Source organism: Anolis carolinensis, chromosome 2 (assembly GCF_035594765.1).
Source record: "Anolis carolinensis isolate JA03-04 chromosome 2, rAnoCar3.1.pri, whole genome shotgun sequence".
Taxonomy (NCBI): Eukaryota; Metazoa; Chordata; class Lepidosauria; order Squamata; family Dactyloidae; genus Anolis; species Anolis carolinensis.
Genome location: NC_085842.1, coordinates 213,402,902 through 213,429,648, shown reverse-complemented (window position 1 = coordinate 213,429,648; position 26,747 = coordinate 213,402,902). Strand labels below are relative to the sequence as shown.

General features: G+C 39.5%; 2 protein-coding genes across 2 annotated transcripts in view; one reads left to right on the top strand and one right to left on the bottom strand.

Moving 5' to 3' along the window:
- Positions 1–923: 923 nt before the first annotated feature.
- On the top strand, positions 924–26,356 carry polr2b (RNA polymerase II subunit B). The gene is made up of 25 exons (XM_003224643.4): positions 924–1,093; positions 3,991–4,063; positions 4,418–4,568; positions 5,924–6,036; positions 6,210–6,429; positions 7,089–7,247; positions 7,880–8,044; positions 8,264–8,460; positions 8,794–8,913; positions 10,160–10,346; positions 12,488–12,631; positions 13,186–13,325; positions 13,414–13,525; positions 13,762–13,916; positions 16,773–16,971; positions 17,092–17,260; positions 18,444–18,540; positions 19,586–19,680; positions 20,761–21,011; positions 21,094–21,183; positions 23,510–23,617; positions 24,237–24,350; positions 24,455–24,615; positions 25,125–25,320; positions 26,083–26,356. Exons 1-25 carry the CDS (start codon positions 1,075–1,077, stop codon positions 26,170–26,172), a joined length of 3,525 nt encoding a protein of 1,174 aa, XP_003224691.1. The 5' UTR covers positions 924–1,074; the 3' UTR covers positions 26,173–26,356.
- The window catches only part of igfbp7 (insulin like growth factor binding protein 7), a 37,900-nt gene continuing 37,509 nt past the window's right edge, over positions 26,357–26,747 (bottom strand). Inside the window, exon 5 of the mRNA XM_062971703.1 lies at positions 26,357–26,549. Within this exon, the coding sequence (XP_062827773.1) occupies positions 26,530–26,549 (20 nt within the window). The 3' untranslated portion in view covers positions 26,357–26,529. The remainder of the gene's footprint in view (positions 26,550–26,747) is intronic.

Genomic DNA, 26,747 nt, shown 5'->3' with positions numbered 1-26,747 from the left:
TTGTAGTCAATGTTTTCAATACATCATGATATTTTGGTGCTAAATCCGTAAATACAGTAATTACTACATAGCATTACTGCGTATTGAACTACTTTTTGTGTCAAATCTGTTGTATAACATGATGTTTTGGTGCTTAATTTGCAAAATCATAACCTAATTTGATGTTTAATAGGCTTTTCCTTAATGCCTCCTTATTATCCAACATATTCGCTTATCCAACATTCTGCCGGCCCGTTTATGTTGGATAAGTGAGACTCTACTGTACTTTATTTGTCGAAGGCTATATCACACAGTCCTAAACGCTTGGGAAGTGTGATTCTGTGATACGAAATCCAGCATATATGTCTCGTTTGCTGTGTCATACTCATGTCTTTATTTGTGTCGTCGAAGGCTTTCATGGCTGGAATCACAGGGTTGATGAGTCTTCCGGGCTGTATGGCCATGTTCCAGAAGCAATCTCTCCTAACGTTTCACCCACATCCATGGCAGGCATCCTCAGAGGTCCTGGGATCTGTTGGAAACTAGGCAAGTAAGGTTTATATATCTTTGGAAGGTACAGGGAGGGAGAAAGAACTCTTGTCTGTTGGAGGCAAGTGTGAATGTTGCAATTAGCCACCTTGATTAGCATTGAATAGCCTCGCAGCTTCAAAGCCGGGCTGCTTCCAGTCTGGGGAATCCTTTGTTGGGAGGTGTTAACTGGCCCTGATTTGTTTCTTGCCTGGAATTCCCCTGTCTTCTGAGTGTTGTTCTCCACTGATGTCTATGGCAGGCAAGGGCAAACTTCGGTCCTCCGGATGTTTTGGACTTTACCTCCACGATTGTCTATAGCAGGCAAGGTCTATAAAGCCTTCTTTGGCATTACCTCATCGCGCGCACAATTCTCGCTTCAACCCACTGCGCAGGCGCCGAGGCTCAGGAAACACACCACAAGGCGCTGTCTGGAGTGAACGGAAGTGACGTTTGGAAGTGGGACGGAAGTGCCTGGGAAACGCGACCGTAAGCTGGTGCTTTCTGTCGAGCGACGTTCTCTGCCTGTGTTTTCTGCTACTGAGCGCTTGACTTGCCGCCGCCAGGATGTACGACGCGGACGAAGGTGAGGCCCTGCTGAGGGAAGTTGGAGGGCGAGGGGAAGGCGGGAGAGGTTCTCCTGATGCGCTTCGCCTTCCTCTTTGGGGCGGCTGAAGAGCAACGATGCTCCTGGAAGAGCCCAAGTGTGTCCCTGTCCCTTGTATCAGCGCAGCAATGGCCACAGAACTCCTGCTCTCTAAAAGAAGGCAGGTTTTGTGTTGTCGAAAGTTTTCATGACCGGAATCACTGAGTTGTTGTGAGTTTTCTGGGCAGTATGGCCATGTTCCAGAAGCATTCTCTCCTGACGTTTCGCCCACATCTATGGACGCACATCTATGGACGCATCCTCAGAGGTTCTGACATTGGACCTCACAACTTCTTGAGGATGCGTGCCATAGATGTGTGTGAAACGTCAGGAGAGAATGCTTCTGGAACATGGCCATACAGCCAGGGAAACTCACAGCAACCAAGGCTAGTATTAGTTCTTCAGTGGCGGGTCACGGGGTGAGATGGCGCACCGTAAGGTCTAAGAGGCTAAACATCCCAATTGTAGTTCCTTTCCTTCCTCCCTCCATTTCTCTCATAAGCCTGGTCCCTCTCTTATACCTTTTGTTCCTTCTTCCATTACTTTTTCTCTTGCACTTCCGCCAACTTCTCTCTCTTTCTCATTTTCTTTTTCCTTTCTCTTCCATTTCCTTTCATCCTTTCCTTCCTTTGTCCCTTTTTCCTATCTTTCGCTTCCCTTCTTTCTCCCCTCCTATTTTTCCACCCTTTCCATTGTTTCCTTTCCTTTCTTTCTCTTATTTTTTGTTTCCTTCCTCCCACCCTCACCTTCATGTCACCTAGGGCCCTTGCACACAGCCATATAACCCAGATCAATCTGCATCATTCCTTTTCTTTCCCAGTCACATCACAGAGTCCACTTCACTTAGAAATGGCCAATCCATTGCCAAGTGAAGTGGCCTCTGTGATGTGACTGGGAAAGAAAAGGAATGATGCAGATTGACTACTACTAGGGTCCCTTTCACACAGCTGTATAAAATCCACACTGAATTGGATTATATGTCAGATAATCCTTTGATCCTTTTCTTTCCTTCAATTTTGGGCCCAAAAGGTTCCAACCCCTCAATTATTTGTGGTACCAAGGCAACCAAAGTACACATATACTGATAAGTAGATAGATAAATAGAGAGATCTAGCTCCCTTCCACACAGCTGTATAACCCAGTATATCAAGGCAGATAATCCACAAATCTGCTTTTAACTGGATTATCTGAGTCCACACTGCCATATAATCCAGTTCAGTGTGGATTCTATACAACTTTGTGGAAGGAGCCATAGATATCCTGAGTGGCCTTAGCCAAATTACTCACACACCCCCAATCTGCAATAGAGGGAAGGTCTGTGATACAATGCTTGCAAAACCCATGGAAAACTCTGAACACCTTTAAGGATTAACTTAGCTACCTGTTAATGGTGACATAGCCTGGCCAAATTGAGATTTATCCTAATTACTGAAACAAGGCAGATTCACATCATAATTTATGATTTAAATTAGTTGGTTAAAATAATGGATATTGTTCTATTATCCAGGCGGAGGCGACTAGGGGGCCGCTTGAGAGAGAAGGATATTTCATTTTATGGGGGTGGAGGGAGTTGAAGGAGAAAAACCATTCCCCCCCCCCCTTTTCACTGGTTATTCCCCATCCCATTTCCCATATCATAAATAAAGGTTGTTTCCATGACATGGACATGCATGGAGGGAATAACAAGGAAAACAGGTGGAAATGGTTTTACTCCTTCAACCCACTCTCCGCCCCATGAATGAAGTATCCTCCTCTAGTGGTCTATGCCTGGATAATGGAAAAGTAATAAGTAATATTATTCCATCCACTACACTAAGATCTCAGCATGGCATACAATAAAGTGAATTAAAAGGAGCATTTTTTCCAGTTACAGTTCATTACAAATTCAGATCTCAACTCTGTAGCAACAGAGCCCTTTGGGAAAGGGCTCATTCAGTGGAAGTGGTGAAAAGGTGTTTGACGGATGCTTTACAATTTACAATTTAATAAAATGGTCAACCAGGCTTGTCAAAGAGCCAAGTGCTTCTAAACTCCCTGGTGTCATGGGAAGGGCAAGTTTAAGGAATTCAACAGCTGCTCTGTACATAGCTCAGGGACACCTCTAAGACAGGGTATTCCACACATGAGACTCAGCCTGGATAACCAGAGAAGTTCAGCCACATTTGGCCTCTAACAAAGGTTTCATCTTTCCAGAGTGAAAACAGCTTGCTCTCCAAGTCAGTTGGGCAGAAAATTCACTCTCAATTTCAATTTAAACCTTTAAGGAGGTGTCCAGGGTGCTGAACCCAATCCTACAGATAGAACCTTTAACATTTACATTATCATGATAATCCAGTGCAAACTATGAGTATCCTGCACTACATGCAGTTGTTTCCACTTTTTCAACTAGTATGCAACACAGCTGGAATAGGGAGTCTGATTTTTTTTTGAAAGTCATTGATCTGCTTTATACAGTGCTGTCTTATAGAGCAATTATGAGCATTTTTAGTTGTTCCAACTCCCCTTACTTTATTGTGATATATTCATAATTGTACCTAGTGCTGTATTCTTAATTCTTCGGCAAGTATTACAATTAGACATATGAAATGCCTTCATATAAATGTGACTTCAGATCTTGGTTTAGTATTTCCACAGAGGGAATCGCATCTCCAGTCTTTGTAAGATTCTTGAATGGTAGGCCTGGGCAAGGCCTTTGCTGAGACCTAAAGAAATAATGTTTGTAATTTTAGAAATAAAAGCGAGTCATATATTATCCCCATATATGTTGTGAAAATATTTGCACTGAAATGATTGCAAAAATTACCACAAAAATATTGGGTTTTGCGTTTTCTTCGCAGATATGCAATATGATGAAGATGATGATGAAATCACCCCAGACTTGTGGCAAGAAGCATGCTGGATTGTCATCAGGTAAGTGTTCAAATAAAAAATAGGAAATAATTCAGATTCACTCCAAAATAAGCACTTTTTAAAGTTGGTTGAATTTCACTGAAGAGAAGAACCTATCCATAATATATTCCACAGAAAACAGTAGTGGTATGTTTCAAGTTTCATACTGGAGGAAATTGTTCTTCTAAAGGTATATGCATTACAATGTTCATGTGAATCTGAAGACAATGTACTTCTGCTTTGGAGCTCTTGTGCAGTTGACCAACATTTTTATATTAATCAAGGAGTTCTAGGGAAGATATTTGAAGAAACTATTTTGGAATATGTTGTTATTCTGAGTGGTAATGCTCATTTATTCTAACTTGTTTTGCAAAGCTCTTACTTTGATGAAAAAGGCTTGGTCCGTCAGCAGCTTGATTCATTTGATGAGTTCATTCAGATGTCCGTGCAAAGAATTGTTGAAGATGCCCCACCCATTGATCTGCAAGCAGAAGCTCAACATGCTACAGGCGAAGTAGAAGAGCCAGTAAGTTTTGATGTGATGATGAAATGAATCCAAAGTGTTGGTCTTTTGTTTATAGCAGTTTAGGGAAGGTGTTTCATAAATGGGATGCCACCACAGAAAAGGCTTTTTTTGTCAAGTGATAGACTGGTAGAAGAAGGTATTTTGGTCCCAAGCCATTTGGAGGATTATAGGGACATATCAATGCACTGTAGTTAATAGGTAACCAATTCAGAGCTCTTAGAAATCTTACAAGGTTGTAATTAATAATAATAATAATAATAACAACAACAACAACAACAACAACACTTTATTTTTCTATCCCGCCACCATCTCCCCGAAGAGACTCGGGGTGGCTAACCTCGGGCCATGCCCAAAACAGAAACAAAATATAACAGTTACAAATGGATATATAGAGTTAAAAACAACAATACAACAATCAAATAAAATAAGCAATTAAAACATAGCATACAGTAAAACACATAATAACCAAGACTAAACGACTAATGTACCCATTAGGAGCCAAATTCTGCAGGCCACCTTTTAGGCATGCTTCTCATTAAACCAGCCTAGACAACTAAATAAAGTCGAATTTGCTTCCCTTTTGTTGCTAGTGGCAAGATTAGATCCAGCAACTTTCCAAAACATTTGCACCTGCTTGTTCAAGGAAAGTAAAATCCCATTTGAAGGGTCTGTACACCAAACTCCCAAAAATAAATCCACTTGTTGCCTTTCATCAAACCTATTAACTGAGTCTAGATACCAGCAATGAAAAATGGCATGCAAAACAATAAGACAGTAATTAAGAAACAAATCATTTTACTATTTATGTCCCAGGAAGCATAAGCAATTTTCCCCATACACTTATCAGAAACGTATCTATCCATCTCTTTGGTGTCTGTGATTTCATTAGAAATTGTCTGAGCATGATGAATTATATATTTTTTCATATGAAGACCAGATTTTTTAAAAAAAAAACAAAGTTGATATATTGAACTACTTTCTGTCGTGAGGCTGAGGAAGAAGATGGTGAAATGGAGATGGGAGCATCACCAAATCAGGTCTAACTTCATAGTGCCAGAGGAGGGGCCATGTGCCAATGCTGCTTGTTCCTAGTGAATCATCAGCCTGCTCTTCTGATGCAGATGCGCCAGGAGGAGTACATGCTGGCTGAAAATACCCGGTACTGCCCTCCTTGGCACTCCCACCCATGCCCAGACTTGCTTCTGCTCAGCTTGCCTTTTATACATTCCTATATTTTCACACACACTTAGTCTAGCTAATAATAGAGAAATAGAATGAAAATGATTGTATAAGCTGCCACTTGTCATGTTCCGTAAAATGTCTAATCAAATCCATGTGTTTTGGGACATTTTCAGCCCCGCTATCTTCTGAAATTTGAGCAAATTTATCTATCCAAGCCTACACATTGGGAAAGAGATGGCGCCCCTTCACCTATGATGCCAAATGAAGCGAGACTGAGAAACCTCACGTAAGAAACTACAGCTTTTATATCTAGGGATGATATATGGTGATGGCTCACTTGTTATCAGTGTCATAAATACAGTGCAGTAATACAAAAGATGCAAGCTTGAACTGGTATTATTTAAATTACTTAGGAAATTACCTGTATAATTACAGTTCTGTTCAACTTCTTTTTCCAAGGTACTCTGCTCCATTGTATGTGGACATAACTAAGACAGTTGTAAAAGAAGGAGAGGATCAATTACAGACACAACATCAAAAAACATTTATAGGAAAGATCCCTATCATGCTGCGATCCACATATTGCTTGTTAAATGGCTTGACTGACCGTGATCTTTGTCAACTGAATGAGTGCCCTCTTGATCCTGGTGGCTATTTTATTATTAATGGATCAGAAAAGGTAAGGAGTAAGAATTCTGAAAAAGAAATACTCTATACAGAAAGTTCCATATCTTTGCTGCATGGTGGCTTCAGTCAGCTTAGCCAGTCATGTGTTTACTTTTAAGGCTGTGTCATCCTTCTTGAATATAAGAATGAAGTCCCACTGTTCCACTTAGTTATCACCATGCAGTGCTCCAGAATGCTGAGCCTATTATGAGAACACGGTTTGGGTCATTCAATTATATTTTCTACTTAGAACAAAAAATAAAAGAGTTTAAGCTGAAAGATAGAGATTTTGTTCAAGGCACTAAGTGATCTCTATGTTTCCTGAAAGGGCATTTGGATTCTAACATTTTTAAAAAAAACTTGAGCCAAAGCATGTCCTATATTTGTTCTATCAAAACTCTTTATTCTGGTTTCTGACTTAGATGTGATGGTCTCTCCACTATATATTGGAATTGGGTGGCAAATGTCCTGTTGTTGCTGAACTGCAATTTCCAGCCATCTTAGTCAACACAGTTGGCTAAGGTGAGGAATACTGGCAGTCACAGTCTTTTAGCTTTGGGTGAACTGCCTGATTCTCATCCCTGCTTTTAAAGCCAAGATCCTAAAAGTGTCTAATTTACAAACATTAACTTGACAATAGTGTCTGTAACCTTGTTTGTATTCTCTGAACAGGTTCTGATTGCTCAGGAGAAAATGGCTACAAACACAGTATATGTGTTTGCAAAGAAGGATTCTAAATATGCATACACAGGAGAATGCCGTTCCTGCTTGGAGAATTCTTCTCGGCCCACAAGTACGATATGGGTTAGCATGCTGGCTAGAGGTGGACAGGTAAGAATTTTTAATAAAACATCAGTTAATGGAAATTTATGTGGGATAAGGAGAGGGTAAGGAGAATTGATGTAATTTTATTGGTATCTATTTTTATTTTTATTTTGAAATTCACCAGTAGATGTTGCATTTCTCACTCTCATCTTATACTCGGGTCAATAAGTTTTCCTAGTTTGTTTGGTAAAATTAGGTGCCTTGGCTTATACATCGGCTTCTACTCGAGTGTATATGGTAATTGCTTGTTCTATGTATGTCAAAGTGGGGAAGATAACTTTTGTTATAATATACAGTAGAGTTTCATTTATCCAACCTTCGCTTATCTAACGTTCTGTATTATCCAATGCAGTCTGCCTTTTAGTAGTCAATGTTTTCAACACATTGTGATGTTTTGGTGCTTAATTTGTAAAATCATAATTTAACTTGATGTTTAATAGGCTTTTCCTTAATATCTCCTTATTATATTAACATTTTCGCTTATCCAACATTCTGCTGGCCCGTTTATGTTGGATAAGCGAGACTCTACTATATGGAGTTTCATATTTGCTTGACTTAACAATATATTTGATATTAATACATTAATTTATGGTGTTTGAATGCAAATATGCTCAAAATGTGTCTGTTGTTATCCTTAGGGTGCAAAGAAGAGTGCCATAGGGCAGCGCATTGTAGCAACATTGCCGTACATCAAACAGGAAGTCCCCATCATTATTGTCTTTCGTGCCTTAGGGTTTGTCTCTGACAGAGACATCTTGGAGCATATAATTTATGACTTTGAAGATCCTGAGATGATGGAAATGGTAATGTTTATTGATTTTATCTACCAATTTTGACATAGAGCAGTGTGTGTTTCAGAAATACAATTCTCTAATATTATGAAAGCTAAAGTACAAAGTTGATTGCAGATAATTTAAATTTATGGACCACTCTTGGGAATATACATTTGTTATATTTAACTGCTAAAGATTTCAGGAAGCTTCTCGGGCTGATAGCATCACTTTTTTTCCTGTGCATATCAGGTTAAACCTTCTTTAGATGAAGCATTTGTCATCCAGGAACAGAATGTTGCCCTCAATTTCATTGGTTCAAGAGGTGCAAAGCCTGGTGTCACCAAAGAGAAAAGGATCAAGTATGCAAAAGAGGTTTTGCAGAAAGAGATGCTTCCACATGTTGGTGTCAGTGACTTTTGTGAAACCAAAAAGGCTTATTTTCTTGGGTATGTCAAAATAAGTAATATTGCCACACATGGAAACTGTTTCTTTTACAAGCATAGCATAAGCCACACAATTTATCCATATGATGCATTGTTAGATTTTTTTAAAAAATACCTGCTCCAAATGATGTAATTTAAAACAAAATATACTTACAATTCCATTGCTTATGTTTTAGAAAGGCATGCAGCCAAAGCTAATTTGATAGCCAAAGCAGCCGAATGCTTTATTCCAGACAAGCAAGATAGCTTTCCACTTTTTTCTATATCTTTGGAGTGGCAGAAATTTGTAAATGACTTGTCTTGACTATCTTAAAACTTTAATCTTTTGTCTTTCAGGTACATGGTTCATAGGTTATTGCTGGCAGCCTTGGGGAGAAGGGAGTTGGATGACAGAGATCACTACGGCAACAAACGGCTGGATCTTGCAGGGCCATTACTTGCTTTCTTGTTCAGAGGGTGAGTATAGGAAGTTCTGTTGTTTCTTAATCTTAGCCAGTATTGGCTAGGATCCTGGAATATGGTACTGGAAAAAGGTTGAGAGGAAGCTAAATTTCCTATACCTTTCTTTGGACATCTCCCTTTCAGCTGGACTGAATTCAGAATTCAGAGCAATCTGTGAGTTTAGCCAAGGCCTCATTAAGTAGCCTTTCCCCACATTAATTTGTAGTTTGGCTGCCATAAAACTATGCATAGTGTAAATCAGGAATGAAGAGTTTTCCATAGACCACATGTGACCCAAAAGGTCTTTTTGTGACTCTTATTCACCCAGCTTATTTTTACAATAGCTAGTGAAAATTGTTCCAAATTTGCCCCAAATTTGACATCTTGCCAGTTCCCCCAAACCATAAACACTGCCCGTGAAGCCCAAGAAAGTTGAAAGCGGTTTCCAGTCATATGCAGATTACATTTTCAGCCAAAAACATGATTCTGCCTACAGTTGTAAGGAGGGAGAGTAAAATTTGGCTTTGATCCCTGGTATAGAGAAAGCAAATGACAGGAAGTATTTTCACATTGTCCCACTGTCCTCTGAGTCCCAGTTTTGGGTGAGAGACAGAGTGTAAATAAAATTGATAACTGCAATATTAGACACTGGATACAATAATACTAAAACTGGAGTTGTCCACTGAGATTTTTTTGTTTATTATGTCAGAAACAACTTGAGAAATACTGTAATCACTTCTGGTGTGAGAGAATTGGCCGTCTACAGAGACGTTGCCCATGGGATGCCCAGATGCATTACCATCCTGCTGGGAGGCTTCTCTCATGGCCTCACAAGCTAGTGCTGACAGACAGGAGCTCACCCCGTTTCCTGGATTCAAACCGGAAACCTTCAGGTCAGCAACCCTATCTTCAGGTTGGCAGTGCAGCTGGCACAAGCTGGGTTTAACCCATTGTGTCACCGCAACTCCACTGAGATAAATGGTTTTGATGGGCTTTAACTGTTTTAATGTTTTAAGTGGATTATGCAAAATGCTTTTCTAATTTTTGTATTTCAGACTGCTTTAGCTATATTGTTTTTAATGTGTAGTGTAAGATGGTTTGGGTACTATATGGGAAATGGAGGATTTAACTACCTGATTAAATATTAATTCCAGTGTCAGGCTTTATGTCTCTCATTGCTAAGGAATGCCAATGGGTGCTTGTTGTTGCAGTCATGTGTTGCAATGCATATTAGAATTCATTTTTCTGATTTCTTCAACAGAATGTTTAAAAACTTGCTGAAGGAAGTTAGAATATATGCACAGAAGTTTATTGACAGAGGGAAAGATTTTAACTTGGAGCTAGCAATTAAAACCAGGATTATATCAGATGGGCTGAAATACTCCTTGGCTACAGGGAACTGGGGAGACCAGAAGAAAGCTCATCAGGCCAGAGCTGGAGTATCTCAAGTAAGCTTTCTTCCAGTCTATTTTGTTTATTTGAAAAGATGATGTTTCTGTTGTTTCACTGGAATTTTGTTAAGCAACACACAATCATTTGGTTTGTTGGTTGAAATCATTGCATGAAATTTTATTTTATATGGTTCTCTTTCTTCAAGAGAAATAATCCATTCTGGGTTGCTGTGAGTCTTCCAGCCTGTATGCTATGTTTCAGAAGCACAACCTCTGAGGATGCCTGCCATAGATGTAGGCAAAATGTCAGGAGAGAATGCTTCTGGAACATGGACAGTGGAAAACTCACAGCAACCCGGTGATTCCAGCCATGAAAACCTTCGATAACCCATTCTGTTCTCAAAAGTCTTGTAAGTCCTTCTTCTGCATGAATTGCTGCCTCTGTCACCTCTTTCCCTTCTTTATCCATCCATTGCTCTGTTCTGAGCTTCGCTTCTAATGATCTCAGCATTTCTGCTCTTAGATTCCCCTTCCCTTTGGCAGCATCACCATCCTTATTCTTCACTATCCCTTTGAAATAGAACATTCATCCAAACAGTTTTGGATGCCAGCTGCATTTTGTATCAGTATGGTGACTTTTCCGCCCCATCCCACAAGAGAAGTCAAATTTCTGGAAGTTTTGAAGCACTGGGGAGGGAGAGAAGTCTCTATTTGGGCAGGGCAATTGAAATTTCTGGGGAAAAAGTATAATTGCAATATAGTTTACTAACCTTAATCCCTTTGGAACATAAAATTACTGTGTTTAATTTTATTTGATGCAAAGTTCTCATGTTTTGAATATTAAAAGTATGGTTAATGCCAGGAAGTTGTTACAAATGAAAGATACAATTAAAAAAATATTTGTCTCACCAATAAATCTAACAAGTCTTAAACTCTATAAAGAACATCTGAACTGCAAGGGAAAAGTTTGATTTTTGCCAGTTTATGTGGAGGAGGCAAACAATAACAACTCAAAACCAACAACAAACCAAAACCCAACAATAACCTATGACAGAAAAAAAATCATTAGAATGAGCAAAATTAAGAAATTGATTTAGTCTCTTTACTCTGCCATAATGTCAAGCATGTGTAGAGCACTCATTCCCATAAAAAGAACCGAGAAAAGAAAACCAAGTCCAGGAATTGCAACGATCTTACATTGTACATAGTTATATACTAATCCTCCTAGTGATTTTTTTATAAACAGTTTTGGGAAGTAAATATATGAAAACCTTCCATGAATAAATGAAAAACTGATCTTAAACATTTAATTTATCTTAATAAAGTAAAATATTCTATAATCTATCTTTTCATTTTGGAGAAAATAGTTTTGAAAGAAGAAAAGCTTGGAAAGATGAAATCCCACCCTCCCATTTTTCCTGGTTTTTTTCACCCTTTTGTTCTTCACATTTCTACATCCCAGTCCACCTCTGCAGGAGATACAAAATAATATTTTGTGATAATTGAGGGATGGCTGAGGAGTCAGCTAGATTTGTGTTGTCTTCAGGCAGTGTCCTTAGTTTTAACAGAAGTCTGGATTTCCTTCTTCTGTGTTGTAATTCATAGTCAGGACTGCTGACCGAAAGGTCGGCAGCTCAAATCTGGGGAATGGAGTGAGCTCCCACCTGTCAGCTCCACCTTCCCATGCAGCGACATGAGAGAAGCCTCTCACAGGATGGTAAAACATCCAGGAGTCTCCTGCGCAACATCCTTCCAGATGGCCAATTCTCTCACACCAGAATAGACTTGCAGTTTCTTAAGTCGCTTCTGACACAAAAAGAAGTTTATAGCAGAAGCTGTCAAGCAGATTTATTATAATTTTATTAATACCAGGAAATTGGTCAGAGTTTTCTTTTGTCTGCTATAACAGTGGAACTATAAATTGTACATTTTAACAAATCAAACTTCAACTGTAATCTGCCAGACAGTTGAGTCCATATTTGCTATCTGCTGCCATTTGCTCATTTGCTGCCTCTGAAGTTATTTCTATTCATCTTGTAAACTGTAATGCTTATGTTTCATATGATAAATGCTTCAAATTAATGTCCACAATAATTCTTGCTTTAGGAAGGTAGTCTTTTTTTTTTACTTTGTCAAGGTCTAAACTATGTGTCTCATGTTTACACCTAAACGTTTTCTTGGTTGCATTCCTTTTGAAGGTCTTGAACCGACTCACCTTTGCATCTACGCTTTCCCACTTGCGTCGTTTGAATTCCCCTATCGGCAGAGATGGTAAATTAGCAAAGCCCAGGCAATTACACAACACATTGTGGGGAATGATCTGTCCTGCCGAAACCCCAGAGGTAATGAACAGATTAGATCAAAATAAGTGTATAACGTGTGTATATGACTGTGTACCTATCCATATATTTTCCTCTGCAGTGGCAGTTTTATTTTTAGGCTTTGTAATGAAACTTGATTATCTAAAAAAAAATGTTTTTTACATCAAACCCTCAGGCTTCTCAAAGTTAATATATTTCTGTTACTGATCTATACATTGAAGAACCTTAACTTTGAGAAGCCTGAGGGTTTGATGTAAAAAACAATTGCCTGCCATTCATTATTAGTCTTCTCTTACATTTCAAAGTAGAATGCTGAGCAAGTTTTAGGATAAATCCTTAAGCAGGGTGACAGTGAGGTCCAATAGCCAAGGCACTTGCTTTCTGAGCAGAATATATAATTTCAAACTTACAAAAAATTCTGCATATTGTGGAACTTCCATATCATGCAATTTTTTTGCACTATGGTTAGTTGAGGCTTTTTAAAACATAAATTTGGTTTGATAAATAAGGTACAGATTGGAATGTCTTATGGATATGAAGATGATTGAGTTACAAGAAATGACGTGTTTTCTCAGGGTCATGCTGTGGGACTTGTGAAGAATCTTGCTCTCATGGCCTATATTTCTGTGGGATCCCAGCCATCCCCTATTCTGGAATTTTTAGAAGAATGGAGCATGGAAAACCTGGAAGAAATCTCTCCAGCAGCCATTGCAGAGTAAGTATAAAAGGGAGTTGAATCTCAAGAAACTCCCCGTAGCTCAGTCTGGGGACAGCCTTCTCATATAGCTTTTTCTTCTCTTTAGTGCTACAAAGATCTTTGTAAATGGATGTTGGGTTGGAATTCACAAAGACCCAGAACAACTGATGAATACTCTGAGAAAATTGCGTCGTCAGATGGACATCATTGTGTCAGAGGTGGATATTGGATTGTGATTTTAGTTCTACAAGATGGAATGCAATACATGCAAAATTAATTAGTGTATAAACATTGTGCTTGATACAGATATTGTTGATAAGATTGGTTTGGTTTGTTTGGAATGAATGCATTTACAAATGAAAATTTGTATATTAAATGTCTTCTGCTAAAAAACTAGTTTTTGGCTGATCTGTAGTTATATCATTGTTTTTGATATGAGTATTTACTTATATAGGTGTCAATGATCAGGGATATCCGAGAGCGAGAAATTCGCATTTACACTGATGCTGGCAGGATTTGTCGGCCACTTCTGATTGTGGAAAAACAAAAGTTGCTTCTGAAGAAGAGGCATATTGACCAATTGAAGGAACGTGAATATAACAACTACAGGTAGGATACTCCTGATGGCATTTTGTTTGCTTTTGAAGGAAAGTATACTTGCCTTTTTATTTTCCATCAGCATTTGTGATAGCTTCATGGCAAGGGAAGCAGTTTGATGTGATAATTAGAAAAGGGCTTTGGAGAGGGAAGTTGCATTACCCAATATGTGCATTACAGCGCTACAAGTAAACAGGTAGGAGTTAAAAGGTTATCCTGTATCAGTCACCTGTTATGTATGAGAACTCAAAGCTTCTCATCCGGAATATGATTTTTTGCTGCTGTTGTTCAAGTAGAGTTTGACATATGGCAATCGTATCAGAGTTTTCCGACAACATTTTTTTCCGAAGAGATCTGTCATTTCCTTCCTCTTGGTCTGAATCAGTGTGTTGTGCCCAAGGATTTCCATGAATGCATGCAGACTGTAACACTGATGACATTATGTAACATTTCCATTTCAGCTCCAAAACTAAGCCAGGATCTTACAGCCGTTTGGACTCTTTGACACCGGTTACTATTTCTTTGCCTTGTCGAATTTTTCTCGCTTCAGAGATAACTTTTTTCTGTTCCTGGTTTGAAAGTGTTATTTCTGTTTAGTTGTATGGTACTTACTTTGAAAATAGTTGTTTTACTCCAGAAACTTCATTTTTGTGATTGCCACAAGCTATGCTGAGTTAGTTGAGACTTGATGAGATATTCATTGAAAAATTATAGCAAAATGTGCTGCAGGATGTTCTGCAAAAACAAAGCGTTTGCAATTTAATAAATCTTTTCCATGATTTATGATAGAAGCAATTAGAAAAATACACTTATAACCCAGGAATAAAAATTGTGTTGCAATGCTGTAACATGCTGGCTCTCTAGTGTGATTTTGGGTGTGGCATACTTGGTGTCCTAAACATTTCACTTTATGTCAAATCTGACTACCTTTCTTGCAGCCCCTTCTGAGGTTAATTTGGATGTATTGTAGAAGAACTTATGCAGCATAAATTCAGTATGACTTTTTGTTTATACTAGTTTTGCTACTATTTTGGAGAGGCCTGCAATAAAGGCAGTGTCCTGACTCAGCATGTGTTTTTGGGCTGTGTTAATTGTTCTATTTGATTCTTATCCAAAATGACAACTGTGGGGCAACTAACCAGAGTTTCTTGCTTGAATAATCATCCTGTTACAAAACAGACTAATGGCACCATGCTGAACCAGACTGCTCCTGGCAGCAAAGATTTAATATTTCAGCCATCAATATTGCTGTGTGCTAACTATGAACTTTTTTTGAACTTCTGGATACAATATTTATTTCTTTGTCTGGATTTCAGAAGGAGTCTGTTGCTTTGTCATACTTCTCTAACAGTAGGGTTGGATTAGTGTCTCAGTCTACAAATTTTCATTGTCAAGGAAGTGGGTACATGCATATAGCTGTTATTCACTGCCTACGAAAGAGATACAGGTTGAGTATTCCTTATCTGAAATGGTTAGGACCAAAAGTATTTTGATATTATCCCCAGACTTTGGAATACACTACCTATATTTGCATGTACATACATATTTAAATATTTTGGAACTGGGAGCAAAGTATAAACATGAAATTCATCACTTTGAGGGTGTGGTAGAGAGTCAAAAGTTCTCTCTCACTTTGTCTCAATGTGGGAAGCAAGCAATTTGCAGTTAAAAGCTGGTTTTGGAGCTCTGAAATTGGTAGTAACTCCTCGGCGTAGAAGGAGATGAAGAATGATCCATATGAGCCAAGATGCATCTTAGTGATCCGTGAATCCAGAAGGGAATATTGGTCACACATAAGACAGAGACTCGGACTGCCATCTTAGCTTCTTTGTGAAATTTGCCCCAGCTTTCAAGCAGTCCTTCCATTAGTATAATAATTCGACTTGAAAAAAGAGTGAAAATTGGGAACCTCCTCAATTTGTGTCAAGTTTTTTTACTTCCCAATTAACTTTGTCTACATTGAACTAGAGAATTTAAGAGTGAGTATACCAGCTGGCTAACACTCCCTTCCCTCTCTTTCCTTTCACTTTTGGCTGCTGGAGGGGGGTAAAGGCCAAGCCAGTCACAAGTAGAAAAACAGTTTATTAGTAATTGGAAGACACCTCTAGACAACTCCAAAACTAAGACACGCAGAACTATAAAGATTGCATAATCAACCGTCTACATTCCAAGTACTTAGCTATAAGCTGCAGTTTATTAAAGTTTGTCTAGGAACTCTGAAATGCTATCCAGTCATTAATTAAACACAACAACAACAACAACAACAACAATAGTAACTTTATTTTTATACCCCGCCTCCATCTCCCCAAAGGAACTTGGGGCGGCTTACATGGGGCCAAGCCCAGATAGTTACAGACAGTGTAAAAGACATGACAATATAAAAACAAATCTATAAAACATATTAAAATCACATTTACAATAAAACATAGATAAAAACCAGAGAAAGTTCACAAAAATGAACTGGGCCAGAAGAAAGTGCATATAGTGAGGAATATAAACTGGAGGAGAGGTAAACAAGTTGGGATTATTATCATGAGAAAGGGGCTTGGGATGAGGTAAACATGAGAACAAAAGGACGGTATTAATATATTCTGCCAGTAAGGCAGCTCCCATCAGCAGCTATGGTGGGAAAAATGAATGGTTTTTCCTTCCCTGAATGCAGTTAACACCCTCAAAATCTTCTCTCATTGATTGAGGAATCCCACAGGACAGATAGTGAGGCTTCAGGGGTAAGGAAAGGAGAAGGAAGTCCTAATGTTTGAGTAGAAATAGCGACTCTGGTGACATCAAGACACCGCAAATTGCCAAAGTATAATGTCTAATAGCAAATTATTGTTAGCCCTGTAATAATTGAGGTCTGTTGTTTAGTTGGCAGGACTTGGTGGCCAGTGGTGTAGTGGAATACATTGACACGCTAGAAGAGGAGACTGTTATGTTGGCCATGACTCCAGATGACCTGCAGGAGAAAGGGATTGCATACTGTTCAACTTACACACACTGTGAGATTCACCCATCCATGATCCTAGGAGTCTGTGCCTCCATTATCCCATTTCCAGATCACAATCAGGTTTGTAAGACTTAGAACTAACCTCTGGCAGAGTGTGTAATGTTTTATATATGCTTAAATGTTAATAGATATGGAGAAGGTTTTTGCCACCTTATAATTTTTGTTTTTTCACCTTTATAGTCTCCTAGGAATACCTACCAATCTGCTATGGGCAAACAGGCCATGGGTGTTTATATCACCAATTTTCATGTTCGAATGGATACACTTGCCCATGTGTTGTATTATCCACAGAAGCCCCTTGTGACTACGCGATCTATGGAATATCTGAGATTCAGAGAGTTGCCAGCAGGTAGGTTTGTGAGTTGCTATTGAGCATAAGCAAACACAGTCACCTGAGCCTATTTGAGAACCATGTCAGTTCTCCACTACTATGCGCCTGGAACTGAGGAGCTGTAAGCAGATCTTGTAGTATACACATATATTTCTCCAAACCTCCTTAGATCTTGAGTTGGCAATCAGGGAGGCTGACTGCATTTCCAAGAGATCCAGACCTCTCTAGGTTCAAAAGTACAGATATCAAATATAATTGATAAACTAGATCCAGTGCTGTAGCCATTTTGATGGCAGCAACTTTGAGACTTTTAACACTGGGAATGGCAGGAGGTTTACTAATATCCTTTCACTTCTGGGGCTCCTTAAAAAACTTTATTATAATATTCCTTTGCAATTACATTTTGTTTAATGAAAATATATGCACTTCTGATCTTAACTGGAATAGCTAGCCAAGAGTATAACTATTGTTACTTTAATTTAAGATTAACTTAGTAAGTTTGATCACTTGTTTCTCACGTTTTCATTACGATAGCTCTGGAGTATTAGCTGTTTTCTATAGTTAGCTGGAAAAGAAATAAAAATTATTAAGTTTGTGATGGATCATAATAAGAAGGCAGTCATGGTTTCCCAGTCATTTTCTCTGAGCAAGGACCAGAAGACAAGTATTTGGAGAGTTCAGCAGATGGGAAAAACATTAAGTGACAGTTCTGGGGGTGGAAGGAAACATGTTCAATTGCTAGCACATTTCTTCCCAGCTTTCCCAGAGATATGACAATTCTATTTCATGAGCACACTACTAGATTTCTCCACCTGGGGGTGCTGTATACATTTTATGACTTAAAAAGTCTTGCAACTGTTGTTTATTATGGAAATCAATACTTCAGTATGGGATGTTATAGTTGTGTGCCTTCGGGTAGTTTGTGACTCATATTGACCCTAAGGCAAACTTACCATGGGGTTTTCTTGGCAAGATTTGTTGGGGGGGGGGGGCAGTGCCTTTGCCTTTGCCTTTATTGAGGATGAGAGAATGTGACTTGTCCAAGTTCCTCTAGATATCCAACACTTGAACCACTACACCACACTGGTTCTGTTATTATACGTCCTTTATACTAAGTAAGTTCTAAAAAGATTAATGCAAAAAACCAGAATAGGTGATTGTGTGAGTATGATACTGATGGATATTTGTGAATTTCTTACAGGCATCAACTCGATTGTGGCTATAGCTTCATACACTGGATATAATCAAGAAGACTCTGTTATCATGAATCGTTCTGCTGTTGACAGAGGCTTTTTCAGGTCTGGCTATGCTAAAATTGAGGATCCATATGTAATCCTTAGAGTACAGTGTTCCCTCACTTATCGCGGGGGTTTCGTTCCAGGACCTTCCGCAATAAGTGGAAATCCACAAAGTAGGGGCACTATTTTAATTTTAATATTTATACATTATTTTAATAGTTATGTGGCCTTTTCCCCCCTTGCAAGCCCCAGGGAGCTAGTGAACCCTTCCCTACCAGCGCCAGCTGGGCCCTTGCTCTGGACCTGCCATGTTGCCCTGCCGGATGAGTGAGCATGGGATGGTGGGTGAGAGAGTGAAGGCCAGCGGCGGCAGCAAGAGCCTGGAAGAGGCGGCCAGGTCTGGCTTCTTCCTCCGCTCCAGCTGGGCCACGCCGGGAAACATGGAGGACTCGGAAGAGGGGGCGGGACTCGTGGAGGACACATAACAATTAAAATAATGTTTAAATATATCCCAGTTTCCCCGCGAAAAAGCGCGTCCGCAATAAGCGAACCGCGAAGTATCGGGGGAAACACTGTATATCTAAAATAATTTCATATGCTTTCTTGAATCACGTCTTGCAGTTCTACACAAAGATATTGTCCTTCTAGTAGGCCAGCACATCTAAATCTTTTTCATCTTTGCTATGTTTCTTGGACTTTTTCTGACCTGGATGTTGGTGAGGGTGTAGGCATATTTTGGGAGCACTGTGTACATGCAGGTTGCTAGGCAGTCCATCTAGGCCAGTGCATTAACAAACAGAATCCAAGGAGATATTTAAAGCAGAGAGAGGAAAACCTTGGGGCAGGCACATGGACATGACTGTAACTGTCATTGAATTGCCGATCACTTTACAATCCCAGATCTTATTCTTCTGTGGAAAGATTTCTTTGCTGATAGAGGTGTATTTTAGCATGTTCCCCTTAATTAAATTCATATTGCACTCTCCTTTTCCTGCTTCTTCACTTTACCATGTCATGTTAAATCATGCCCAACTATACCCATCATCTGAAATGAAAGAATGCTATTGGACATGGATCTGATGGTATTTTAATTTTTTTCCACCAGGTCTGTGTTCTATCGTTCATACAAAGAGCAAGAATCCAAGAAAGGATTTGACCAAGAAGAAGTGTTTGAGAAGCCTACTCGTGAAACGTGCCAAGGTAAGTGTAGACATAACGACAGTTCGAAATTGGGCTAACAGGTGACTGCTCTGTATTGGAATTTTATAATTATATTCCTATAAAATTGCAGAGAACAGTTTATAGTTCTCAATCTGTTCTGTTGGCATAGAGCCCCATGAACAAATCTCTGGCACAAGGTTATTGCTAATATGGTTCATGGCAGTTCAGTAGTTCTTGAATCATGGGAAACTTTCAAATGGTCCCTAACAGATTGTCAGTAAAAGTAATAGAAATAACTTCTAAAGAACCAAAGATTTCTTTCAGGTTGGTTTGCATAAATCTGAAGTGGCATCTCCATGCCCCCCCCAAATATATACACACTTCCTTTCCCAGTGCTTGCATGCATGTAAAGTTTTTTGAGATTTCATGGATTGTTGCCACAAAATATAGTGCATAAATAGAGTTCCAATTCAGAGCTTTCCAATTTAGAAAATGTGCTGAGTTTTCATCTGAGTTTACCTACCACATTTGCTGAAGGGGAACATAAATTTTTGCCCTATTTATAATGTGTGTGTGTGTGTGTGTGTATATATATACACACAAACTAAATATATATGTATTATTTATGTATTAATAAAGTATGTATTATGCTAAGCCATTTATAAGGTAAAGGTTTTCCCCCCGACATTAAATCCAGTCGTGTCCGACTTTGGGGGTTGGTGCTAATCTCCATTTCTAAGCCAAAGAGCTGGCGTTGTCAGTAGACACCTCCAAGGTCATGTGGCCAGCATGACTGCATGGAACGCCGTTACCTTCCTGCTGGAGCGGTACCTATTGATTTACTCACATATGCATGTTTTCGAACTGCTAGGTTGGCAGAAGCTGGGGCTAACAGTGGGAGCTCACTCCACTCCATGGATTTGAACCACAGACCTTTCAGTCAGCAAGTTCAACAGCTCAGCGGGGGCTCCCGGTGTATAGATGACATGTGTAGACAACAGCAAAATGGGAAATTTCTGAGTCTCTGAAGGGCTTATAATGGTCATGCACAGCTTAGTTAGTTGGTTGAATGTTATGTAGGGCTGATCTGAGCACACTGTTTCTGTTTCACTTCTGTAGGGATGAGGCATGCCATCTATGACAAACTGGATGATGACGGCTTAATTGCACCTGGTGTGCGTGTATCGGGGGATGACGTCATCATTGGCAAGACAGTAACTTTGCCGGAGAATGAAGATGAACTGGAAAGCACAAATCGCCGTTACACCAAGCGAGATTGCAGTACTTTCCTGCGCACTAGTGAAACTGGCATTGTTGATCAAGTCATGGTTACCTTGAACCAGGAGGGATACAAGTTTTGTAAAATTAAGGTGAGTGTAGTAGAGATAGTCTGTCAGCAAAGATAAAGCCAGCAATGAGGCTGAACAACTGATTGTCTTCTTGTGTCTGCAGGTGCGCTCTGTAAGAATCCCACAAATTGGAGACAAGTTTGCCAGCAGACATGGTCAGAAAGGTACCTGTGGTATCCAGTACAGACAAGAGGTAAAAGCCTCCAGTTGTGTTTGTATGATAGGAAAGAGAATCATATTCAGAAAATCATTCTGGATTTATTGCCCTTTGTTTTATTTAGAATTAGCTTGAGGACCCGGTGGTGCCCAGGTTATTTGAAAAGGCATTATTTGTCTTCTATTATGTATTCTATTGGAGTGGGTAAACTACAATTCCCAGAATCATGGGTCAATCCTCCCCAAACCCTGCCAGTACTCAAAGTTGGCCATTTTGGGTCTGTGTACCAAGTGTGGTCCAGATCAGTCATTTGTTGGGTTCAGTGGTCTTTGGATACAGGTGAACTACAACTCCCAAAATCAAGGCCCATTCCCACAAATCCCTGTAGTATATTCAGTTGGTCATGAGGCTTCTCTGTGCGAAGTCTGGTCCTGGCCCATTGTCGGTGGGGGGGGGGGGGGGGTCACTGTTTCTCTGGATGCAGGTGAACTATAAGTCCCTTTCCCGCAAACTTGTCCAATATGTTCTATTGGTTATGGGGACTCTGTGTGCCATGTTTGGTCCTGGTCCATCATGGGTAGGGTTCAATTGCAGGTGAACAATAAATCCCAGTACCCACTACTCCCAAATGTCCAGGCCAATTCCCCTCAAAACCCACCAGTATTCAAATCTGGGCATATCAGGTATGCATGGCAAGTTTGGTCTAGACCCATCATTGTTGGGTTCATAGCGTTCTGGGTGTAGGTGAACTACAACTCCTCTAAATTCTCCAGTAGGAGTCACAGTGCTCTGACTTGATACAGGGTGAACTACAACTTCCACCATGTGGAGTCAATTGCTCAAACTCCTCCAGGAAATTTAGTTGGTGCTCAGATCTGCTCTGTTTGTTATGCAGACAGATTTGAAAGGGAAGGGCAATAGGCGGGGTCATGCAAATTTCACACCAATGAAGAATCCTGGGTTGCCTGCCTGTGGTGGAGGAAAATGCAAAATCTAGGATGAAATGGTCCCCAAATGAAAACATTCCTTGGGTGGTGGCTCTTAGTGTTTGGGAAGGACTTTGGCAGGGTTTGGGCTCCATGTTCATGGAGCTTGCTGTAACCGCAATGTCAGTGGAAAAGAGTGACTTGGTGGCTCCTCAGCATTCAGTACTAAAGTCTGTTTGTGGAGGCCAGAGGCTGTCTGTGTGAGCAGATACTCGTGCCACATACACACATATGGGTTTTCACTTTTATTATGGATATAGATATAGATATAGAAGATAGAAGATATAGATAGATATAGATACTAGCAGGTACCCGTCAATGCCCAGGTTGGACTTTTCTCATTTTTTGTTTTTGGATATTTGAATGGTCCCATTAGAAAATGCATAAAGATGTGAGTGAACTACAACTCCCATCATCCCGACCAGTTCCCCCAAACCCCACCAGCAGTTGGCCATGGTGGGTATGTGTGCCAAGTTTGGTCCAGATCCATTATTGGTGGGGTTCATAGGGCTCTCTGGATAGGAGGTGAAATACAACTCCCAGAACCCTCTTTCATTGTCCCCAACCTTTCCAATATTTAAAGTTGGTCATGCTGGATATGTGTGTCAAGTGATTCAGATCCATTGTCGGTGGGAGTCACAGTGCTCTCTGGATGTGGGAGCTATCTTGGAAAATAGATACATACATACATATTTTGACTTTTATTATATTCATAAAAGATAGATACATTGATTGTCCTCATTTTACTAAGGGTAGTGAGTGGTGGTGATCAGCCCTCAGGGCCGGTTGATCCTTGTAAGCCTACCAGAGCTGGCCAATCAAAATGGCTTTATGGTCCTCGTGGGTGACCTGCAAGTGTGACACTACTGAGAAAGTTCTTCCCTTTATGTTGCTTGGCTCCGAGCAGGATCTTGAAGAGAGGAAGGATCACACAAAAGAATACGTCATTGTAATGGTATTAGACTTAGGACACCTAGAGCTCTGAGAAAATTGGACCTGGAAATGTACCTGAAGCCAGTGCATTAAAAATACACTCTAAAGCTTCATATACTGTTAGCAGTCAGCCCTTGTTAAAAGTTGGGTTGTAGAATTCTAGCTAACTGAAAATCTCTGGATCAGATTCACAGCCCCATGAGCAATGTTTACAAATACAGGAAAAGCAGAGCACACTAAAAACAAAATTTCACACAACACACAAGAGGAAATTCCAAAAGGATCAAACGCCTGCTGGAACAAAAAATATTTTTTCAGCTTGCCCAGCGACATTGTGCATACTGTGTTGAAAAGAAGACATGATTGTAATCTTCAAGATCTGTTTTGTTGCTCTTCTTTTGAAGATAGGAAGCATGACCGTCATCTTCCTTTGTTTTCTCTAGGATATGCCCTTCACCTGTGAGGGAATCACCCCTGATATTATCATCAATCCCCATGCCATCCCTTCACGTATGACAATTGGTCACTTGATTGAATGTCTGCAAGGGAAGGTAAGAACCTGTGGCCACTTTGGAGTTGAGGTCCCCCCCCACCCCGGTCTTACTCTGTTTGTGAGCTTCCACGGTCGGAACACTTGGTTAATCACTGTTGGAGACAGAATTATGGACAAAGAATTAGTGCTTGAACCCGAATTCAGCATATCTAGCCTTTGCGAGGCAGGCAACCTGACTTCAATCTCTTGTTGTAAATTGGACTGTGTTTACTTTGTAATACAGAGTTAAAGCCACAATTCAGAGCTAATCTGGGTGCAGGCAAAGACTTGAATCCATTCTGCGTGAATCTTGACTTGACAAGCCAGATACCTGTAGCTCCTCTTTAAACATTTTCCTTATATTTTAATCAGTCTTTTCCTTATGTAAGTTCAGAACATTTTAAATAGAGCATCTCCTCATGTTTGGTGACTCAATGAGCATCACACCCAGGAAAATACTGAACAAGAGCTTGCCTATGTCTTAGTCCAATGATTTGTCTCTACTACACTGTGCTGCCTTTTACAACTCTAATTTATTATTGCAATAGCAGTAAGATATCAGAATTCTGTTTTGCCCTTTTTTCATTCTAGGTGGTTGTTCTATTCAGTAAAAGTAATATCCTTACTTCCTCTTTTAGGTGTCTGCAAACAAGGGAGAAATAGGTGATGCCACACCTTTCAATGACGCGGTCAATGTGCAGAAGATTTCAAATTTGCTCTCTGATTATGGTTACCATCTGAGAGGAAATGAGGTATATGCTGATCTCACTAGCAATTACATTCCTGACTGTGCCCTATCATTCATCAGATTTTTCACTACCATTTGGGTGTTCATTCAATATTTTTTTTTCTTTAGGTTTTGTACAATGGCTTCACAGGTCGCAAAATAACATCGCAGATTTTTATCGGTCCTACTTACTACCAGAGGTTGAAACACATGGTAGATGATAAGATTCATTCTCGTGCCAGGGGGCCGATTCAGATCCTCAACAGGCAACCTATGGAAGGTCGATCGCGGTATGTTTATTTGCTTTTAGCTTGCCACTGGTGCAAGAAAAAAATGCATCATTGAGCATTGAAACTCCATTACTCTTGAAATCTTTTGGTGTCTCAGATTTTCTCATGGGCTTTGCCTATGCTTTTTCTCACATTTTCCATATGTGCAAAAGGATAAATTGCTGTAAAAAAGCAAATTAAAAACAGAAATCCTCACGAAAATGGATCCTCATACATTTTACAAATTATGTCTTACATACCAAAACAAATTTGTTCTAATGATTTTACAAAGAGTATCCCTTCTGATTCCCTTTCATGCATTTTATATTTAGAACTTCTATATAGAGAACGAGTATCTTGAGGTACTCCTATGGGGTTTTTCCAGGTGTTCTGTAAAAAAAACAGCATTTATTGCATCTAGTCCAAATGTTGCTCCAGTAGCTTCTTACATTATTGGGAACTGTGAGGCACATTGGTAGCCTTCCAGTTTGGAAAAAAAATTGGAATCATGTGTTTTTTCTTTTTCTCAGTGATGGTGGCCTCCGTTTTGGAGAAATGGAACGAGACTGCCAGATTGCTCATGGAGCAGCCCAGTTCCTAAGAGAAAGGTTGTTTGAAGCATCAGACCCATATCAGGTTCACGTGTGCAACCTCTGTGGCTTAATGGCAATTGCAAATACCAGGACGCACACATATGAGTGCAGGGGCTGCCGGAATAAGACACAGGTATGTAAAAAGTTGATGGAAGTGGCCCCTTCTACACTGCCATATAAAATCCAGATTATCTGCTTTGAACTGGATTATATGGCAGTGTAGACTCCAATAATCCAGTGTAAAGCAGATAATGTGGATTACTCCTTTTGATTATCATCCCAGTCTGGCTTTCGGATGTGGCTCTCTTTTTCCTTCAGATATATATTTACAACTCTAATTATTGCAATAGCAGTAAGATAACTGAATTCTGTTTTGAAAGAATAAATTGTTTTTGCAATATATGTCTGAATATACCCCCTTTCCCTTCTAGATGGTGGTCCTATTTAGTAAAAGAATATATATATGTATGTTTCTCACCAGTGTCATATGGTTGCCATTCCACTTATACTAAAGAAAGATCTTCTTCATTTCCCACAACTTACCATGTCAGTGAAGCTGGTTTTAATTTGGTGGCTTTACTGGTTCTGCCAGAATTGATCACTATATTGCCCCATATAAACCGCCCAGAGTCCCTTCGGGGAGATGGGGCGGGGTATAAAAATAAAGTAGTAGTAGTAGTAGTTGTTGTTGTTGTTGTTATTATTATTATTATTATTATTATTATTATTATTATTATTATTATATTACTTCTGTTGTTTTCTGTTAGTGTTAACTTTTGCTCGCCGTGTTTATTCATTGTGTGAGCTGCCTTGAGTCTAAAAGGGTCACATTAAAGTACAGTATTTTTAACGAAGTAAGATTTCTTTGTAATATTTGTCAACCTTCCCTTTTCAGATTTCTCTGGTGAGAATGCCGTACGCCTGTAAGCTCCTCTTCCAAGAGCTGATGTCCATGAGTATTGCACCTCGAATGATGAGTGTGTAGCCTTCGGGAAGTTCCCCCGTTTTTTAGCCACAGTGTAGTTTTTACCCAAGCTTTTTAGGTGCAAGCTTCTCTTAAATGTTTTTTCCCCCAAATTTGAATATCTTTGTGGTTAAGGTTTTCCAATTGTTCTGTGTATGTGCTATTTTGTTTTTGTAAATAGAAATAAAAGCTTTACTCTCATGTATACACTTGTCAAATATTTTATTGTTACTCAGCAAAAAAAAAACATATTCAAGGAGTTAGTGTATGGAGAGGTATGAATAATAAGAAAGAAAAACAATTTTCCAGAAGATTAACATAACCTTGGCATAGATTAGAGCTTCTACCTCTCTGTGTTCAATATATAAGCTTCACCTTTCAGAGCTCAGCGCTGTCACCTGAGGGAAAAAAAGACAGCATTATAAACCAAAGATTCTGTTTTCTTTGAAATACACACAAAAGAAGTTATGATAGCCTATAAGTAGTTCAATTATATTTAGGGAAACAGATAACCCTTCACTTTTACAGATTTATTTGGGCGACTAAAATGATTAAGGGTCTGGAGAACAAGCCCTATGAGGAGCGGCTTAAAGAGC